The sequence below is a fragment of the Wyeomyia smithii genome, chromosome 1 (assembly GCF_029784165.1).
Source record: "Wyeomyia smithii strain HCP4-BCI-WySm-NY-G18 chromosome 1, ASM2978416v1, whole genome shotgun sequence".
NCBI classification, from domain to species: Eukaryota; Metazoa; Arthropoda; class Insecta; order Diptera; family Culicidae; genus Wyeomyia; species Wyeomyia smithii.
Genome location: NC_073694.1, coordinates 80,218,345 through 80,225,455, shown reverse-complemented (window position 1 = coordinate 80,225,455; position 7,111 = coordinate 80,218,345). Strand labels below are relative to the sequence as shown.

Genomic DNA, 7,111 nt, shown 5'->3' with positions numbered 1-7,111 from the left:
ATGCAAAATGTGTTAAATGTGGCGAACTAGGACACTTTGCTGTTCGATGCTTGAAACGTAAATCAGGAGTCTCTACAAATCAGCAATCGGAGAAGATACGCCTCGTATCTGATGAGGCGGAATATGGCTCTAAGGAGGAGAACATCTTTTATGCAATGGGCAGGAACACATTTCAGTTCAAAGTGGGTGGAATAAAAATTCCCATGATAATCGACTCGGAGCCGATGTCACCATTCTGGACGAAGCGACATGGAGTGCGGCCAAAGAAGCAGGAATGAAAATGCAAAATCTTTCGTGGGAATCCGATCGATCATTGAGAGCGTATGCTTCAAAACAACCAATGAAAATCAAATGCATGTTCTGGACAGATGTTGAAGCTGGTACCAACAGGGTGAGGGCGAAATTATACGTAGCAGAGAAAGGTCAACGAAATCTTTTGGGTGATGTGAGTGCAAAGGAACTTGGAGTTTTGAAAGTCGGTTTTGACATTGCAGCTATAGCGTCGTCGTCGGAATCAGCGTTTCCGAAGATAAAAGGGGTATTGATTGAGATACCAATTGATCAATCAGTTCAGCCAGTACAGCAGGCATATAGACGTGCACCATTGGCTCTCGAAGGGAAAATTCATGATAAACTCCAATACTTGATGCAAAACGACATCATTGAGAAAGTAAACGGACCTTCACCGTGGGTATCACCAGTTGTTCCCGTTCTTAAACAAAATGGAGATGTCAGACTGTGCGTCGATATGAGAAGAGCGAACCAAGCCGTGTTGCGGGAGACACACCCACTCCCAGTGATTGAGGAGATGCTGGCATCGGTTAATGGGGCCGTGAAGTTCTCAAAGCTTGATGTTAAGGACGCATATCATCAGGTGGAGCTATCGGGAAACTCTAGAGTTATAACGACATTCTTAACCAAATATGGGGTTTTTTTTTCTTCACATAACATTTATTTGACACGGCACAAATACAATTTAATGTTTAACGGCGCCAATTATATCTGATGACTTAAAAACTAAAGCAAATTTTTTATCCTCGCTGCCGACTACGAGCTGAAATTAAGTCTAACTTAAAACTAGCATGGAATTTCCAATCTGTGTTTTGTTGTTCAATGGTCGTCTGATAATCGTCGAATGGCATGTATGGATTCGTACTGCTGAGCCACGATGTCGTGAGTTGAGACAGAGGCTCGTAGTCCTTGGGTCCTGGTTCTATTGTGCGGGGTCTGGTTGCTGGTTTTGTGCTTAAGGTTCAAACGTGTTCTTGTCGTTTTGTTGGGTGTAGACGGAAGGGAACGGGACTGGACTGGGGCATGGATGGATTTGAGGAAAACGTATATAAGGGTCATGTAGGGTAGGTCACGGCTCGCCAAGACATCATGAACAGGAACAGCTGGCCGTCTACCTCCGGCCTGAAGGGAAGCTACAAGTTTAGACCTGGCGTCACGGTGAACAGGGCATGACAAATATGGGTTGTTTAGGTAAAGAGTGTTTTGAGTCGTAACATAACTTTCAAAACAAATAAATTAACTTTATATACTATTCATTTTCTTCTCTTATAACATAGATACAAGCGACTAATGTTTGGGGTGAGTTGTGCCCCGGAATTGTTCCAGAAGGTTATGGAGACTATTATTGCGGAGCTAGAAGGAGTAATAGTCTACCTTGACGATGTTGTAGTTTCGGGGCGTACACAGACTGTGCATGATAATCGGTTGGAAGCACTGTTGGATAGATTGGAAAGCTATAACGTGTTGTTGAACAGGGATAAATGTCAGTTTAACGTTCAAGTTTGGATTTTTTTGGGACACAATCTGTCGGTAAACGGAGTCAGGCCAGTTGAGAGTCGAGTTTCAGCTGTGGCGAAATTTAGAGAACCGGCAAACGCGGCAGAGTTACGTAGCTTTCTAGGGTTAGTTACGTATGTTGGACGATTTATACCACATCTGGCGGCAAAAATAGATCCGCTAAGACAGTTGTTACGTAAAGGAGTGACATTCCAGTGGACGGTTAAACAACAAGCTGCATTTGACAGTATCAAGGAAGCGGTGTTCCAAATCAAGAATCTAGGTTTCTTCGATCCCAAAGATGTCACTATTCTCGTAGCCGACGCAAGTCCTTCAGGGTTGGGCGCAGTGTTGATGCAAGAAGATTCGCTTAAAGTTCGTAGGGTTATTGCTTATGCGAGCAAGTCTCTCACTGACCTTGAACGGAAATATTTTCACACCGAAAAAGAAGCGTTGGCTTTGGTATGGGCAGTTGATCGATTTCGTCTATATCTCCAAGGAATCAGATTCAAGCTAGTTACAGACTGTAAGCCCCTTACATTTTTGTTCAGTCCTCGCTCTAAACCGTGCGCTAGAATAGAACGATGGGTACTCCGGTTGCAGTCCTATAGTTTTGAAATTGTGTATGAACCTGGGACTACGAACATTGCTGATGCCGTATCAAGATTGTCAACATCCGCACCAACAACATTTGACGACGGAGATGAATGTAATTCCGAAAGCACTGCAAAACAGGATTCTGGAACTTTCTCATGAGGGCCATCCTGGCATCGTCGTAATGAAGAGGCGGTTGAGGCAAAAGGTCTGGTGGCCCGGTATGGATAAAGAGGTGGAAAAAATTGTCAAAGGTTGCAAAGAATGCATCTTGGTGTCAGCACAGGATTCTCCAGAACCTCTGAAACGTACAACCAAGCCTTGGGCCCATATCGCAGCAGATTTCATGGGTCCATTGCCGTCGTGCCACAACTTGTTGGTGTTGATAGACTATTTCAGTCGTTTCATTGAAGTGATAATCATGAGAGAAATAACTGCAAAATTAACCGTCCAGGCTCTGCACGAAACGTTCTGAAGGTATGGAATCCCAGAGACCATGCGAACAGACAATGGACCACAATTTGTAAGCGAATTGCTGAATAAATTCTGCACAGAACATGGAATAAAACTGGTTCAAACTACTCCCTATTGGCCTCAAGCTAATGGGGAGGTGGAGAGGGCCAATAGGGCTCTTAAAAAACGGCTACAGATAAGTCAGGAGTCTACCGACGCAGACTGGAGATGGGACTTGAGAACCTATCTGTTGCTGTATAATTCTACCCCGCATTCCACAACAGGAGTGGCACCGTCGGCACTTATGTTCGGGCGAGTGCTTCGCGATAAATTACCATCAATTTCGTTAACATCAGAACAGTACGAGGATATTCAGGATAGAGATCGGGAGAGGAAACTAACTGAAGCTGAATATGCAGATAAACGACGTCACGCGCAACCCAGTTCCCTGAACCCTGGTGACTTGGTAGTTGCTAAGCGTATGATAAAGGAAAATAAGTTGGCAGGCAATTTCAGTCCAGAAGAACTCGTCGTCGTTGAGAAATCAGGGCAGGACGTTACACTGGAATCATGGAATCTGGAAGGATTCTGCATCGTAGCTCAGCACACTTGAAGAAACTTCCTCAACGGCACCAGGTGACGGATACTGAAGTCGGTGAATCCAACAAAGCTTCAAAGGATGTTCAGCAGCCGGAACAACGACCAGAGACTCAGCGTCAGCGACGAGAACCTCGGAAACCAAAACATCTGAAGGATTATCACCTAAGTATAGTTCAGGACATTTGAGAAAGCGGGGGAGTGTAGGATCGGGATGTGTTATACATAGAAGAGAGAAAAACGAGTGTCACCAATACATACACGAGACAATACATTTGGAAGAATCTAAATAAAGAGCGTTGAGTTGAGTACGGACGATCAAGCGAAACGGTTGTGTTTACTTTCGTAATATCCGACATTACACGATGTACTGTGTAAAAATTACGGACCGTTTGAAACGCTTGGTAAATGCCCAAAGGTGAGAGTCTTGACTACAATTAAATTTTGTTCACGGTAAAAGTGAGCGATTTCAAAGAGTATGTATTGGTGAAGCAGACGGTAGATTAAAAGGTGTAATGGTGTCTCCAAAGAGCCGATATGTATGTACACGCACACAGTTGAGACAATACGAGAGAATGAAATATTCATGTATGAGTGTCGACTGACGGTTCCAGAGAGGAAAGGCCGAAATTAGGGGATTCACTAGACGAGCTTTGAGGCGGACGGACGTACTTTTCGATTCGTGCCGGTAATCGAGAAAAACATATAAAAAGATGGCGGATCGTTCCAAAGGAAGAAAGGTCCAACGCAGAAAGAAGAGTTACGACACCGTTCTGCCCTCCATTTCGATGGAATGTAGTTGAATCTTAAACTGGCCTTAAAAATCTTGGTTAGTAACGGTATCAGAGTTGCCTCACCAGATCTAACAGCATTTTCCACACTGGTCGACGAGAAAATTTCGTCAAGTAAGTTAGAAGTTAAGACATTTTCTCTTTCAGATTCCGACAGAGTAAGCATTTTAAATTTAATTTTGATGCCATGATGAATTTATGATTGGTAGGCAAAATTTCGACGGCAGCACTCCCCTGATAGCAACCGAGAATATCGGACAGCAATATCGAGTCCCAATATCGAAATATCGATAATATCAAATGCGCCAACATCGTTCAAAAATATCGATATCGTGAAAGGCAAATATCGATAAAATAACAGCAACCCTAATATTAATAACTTTCTCATCACCAGTGATACCAAATGTGCAGATTTGTCTGCAAAACGCAGATTATTGGAGTCCGTGTGCAGATATTTATTGATTTGCAGATATTTGCAGTTTTTCCATGTTTCTGCAGATTTTTGTCAGAATCTCCTTATATTTGCGCAGATTTTCTTGAAATGTGTGCAGATTTTTACAGACTTTTGCCTGCGCGAGCGAAATTTTTTCGGATCACGGATAGATTTTTTTTCAGATTTCGAGCACATTTTTCTGGTTATTCGAGCAGTTGCAGACATTTTTCAAAACATCTGCCATCTCTGCTCATCACTAATTACCAGTGGGCTCTTGTGGCTGTCAAACTCCATACATTTTCCATCTACCACTCATTGATTCTGGTACCAGCGTTTCTGGTACGCACTTTTTGGTTGGTTTGCCCTAAAACAAGTGTAATAGGGTAAACGTACCATTTTGTCGGTATACTTGTTCTCGAATAAATGTCGTTTTAGATAAAAAAAACCAGAGCTCAACATTTGTTTTCAGTAGAATGTGCACTTTCAATGAAGAAGATAAGGTTTGTAAGCATTTGAATTGAAATATTACCACCGTGATGAATTTATGATTGGTAGGCAAAATGTTGACGTTTATAGGCCCCTGCTAATTACCGCAACTCCGTCGAAGTAGCATTGGGCGATACGACGGAGAGTATCGATACTTCAGAATCGATACCCAAAGAACCACAAGGATTGAGATACTCAAAATATCGGTCAAAAAGTATCGATACCAGAAGTATCGATACAATAGCTGAGATCATTTTTTGAATTTTTGATATTGTTTTTCCAGTTGAAAATCGAAATACCGACTCGGGACTTTCGATTTTTTACCTTATGCACAATGCGCATAGTGTCGCATCTAGTGCGCTGTATTGCGCGTCAGATGCGCTATACAGCGCACTAGATGCGACACTATGCGCATTGTGCATGAGGTAAAAAGTAGGAGGGTGGTATTCAAGACACGACCGCATGACGTTGACTACCGTATTCTTAAAAAAAAAAAATATTTCATTGAAGCAAATGGTAGAGGGAATTGTAACGCTTCTTTTACAAAACTTCTGTAACAAAATTTCGAGGCTCCAAAAGGTACCAGCTTCCGATTATTCTCGTCAAGAATTCCAGCCATTTTAGTATTTGCAGTAGCCATTTATTACTAACAGCCACCAGCATAACGGGTGAAACCGGCACGAGATGACCGGTACTATTTTGTCTTTCCTCCTTTCAGCTGCTAACACCTAGCGCTGTCGTGAAATTAACATCAACATAAACATGCATTTTTGCAAGGTTTTTTTCCGCTAGCAAGAGCAATTGTAAAACATAAAATTCAACTAACCGCTTCTATTATAAAACTGCGAGGCACCAAGAGGTGCCAGTTGCCGATTTCTTGTTTACTGGTTTCCGTCCAGAATTCCAGCCATTTTAGTATTTTGCAGTAGCCACCAGCATCACGGGTCAAACCGGCACGAGATGACCGGTACTATTTTGTTTTTCCTCCTTTTAGCTGCTAACACCGAGCGTCCGTATGTATCCGGTACGGTTTAATAATGAAACTGATGGGGTGAAATGTTCGAACGATACGTTTTATACCAAGGCTTCGTCAGATAATTAGAAAGAAGACGGGGCTACATAGATGATGGAATGGTAGAGACAGATGTTTCTTGAAAGCTGCGCCGGCCGCTGTCGTAATATTAACACCAACACAAACATGCATTTTTGCAAGGTTTTTTCCGCTAGCAGCAGCATTTGGTAAAACAGAAAATTCAATAAGCCGCTTCTGTACCAAAATTTCGAGGCACCAAAGGGTGCCAGTTGCCGATTATAGTTTCCTGGTTAGTCCGTCCAGAATTCCAGCCATTTAAGTGTTTTGCAGTAGCCATTTACTTCTAAAGCCACCAGCATTACGGGTGAAACCGGCACGAGATGACCGGTACTATTTTGTATTTCCCCTTTCAGCTGCTATCACCTAGCGTCCGCATGTCACTGGTGCGGTTTTGGAATCAGAATGATGGGGCACCGGCCGCTGTCGTAATATTAACACCAACAAAAAAATGCATATTTGCAAGGTTTTTTCCGCTAGCAGCAGCATAAACATCGGAAACAGAAAGTGACAACAACAATAACAACAAAGTCAGATCGATTGTATCCGTTAGTGTCGACTGTGCTTGGGAAGAGAGGTAGTGATTGGCTGCGCGGTATGATTTAGACAATCGATATTAATTACCAATTTTTCAATAGTGTATCTCAAACAATAGTTTGTTTTTGTTACATAAATTTAACCGTAAAAGAATTTCTGATCGATTGATGCCAAAACCTCGAAAACCTGATTATAGATGACTGCAAAATAAGCGCTCAAAACCTGACCACTTTTCTCTGGTTTTCCCTGGTTGAATTACTAGATTTTTAAATTCAGGGGCCTAACTTCGATATAGACGTTAGTCAACGTCAAAAATCGAAAGTCCCGAGTCGGTATTTCGAT

At 42.5% G+C, this 7,111-nt stretch overlaps 2 protein-coding genes across 2 annotated transcripts; both read left to right on the top strand.

Annotated features, from left to right (window-relative positions):
* The first annotated feature begins 1,581 nt into the window (after nucleotides 1–1,581).
* LOC129716874 (uncharacterized protein K02A2.6-like) lies at nucleotides 1,582–2,857 on the top strand. Its single transcript, XM_055666718.1, has 2 exons — nucleotides 1,582–2,250; nucleotides 2,369–2,857. The coding sequence occupies exons 1-2, from the start codon at nucleotides 1,582–1,584 to the stop codon at nucleotides 2,855–2,857; spliced, it is 1,158 nt and encodes a 385-aa protein (XP_055522693.1).
* A 21-nt stretch (nucleotides 2,858–2,878) lies between these two features.
* On the top strand, nucleotides 2,879–3,621 carry LOC129716873 (uncharacterized). Its single transcript, XM_055666717.1, has 2 exons — nucleotides 2,879–3,430; nucleotides 3,472–3,621. Exons 1-2 carry the CDS (start codon nucleotides 2,879–2,881, stop codon nucleotides 3,619–3,621), a joined length of 702 nt encoding a protein of 233 aa, XP_055522692.1.
* Nucleotides 3,622–7,111: the final 3,490 nt, after the last annotated feature.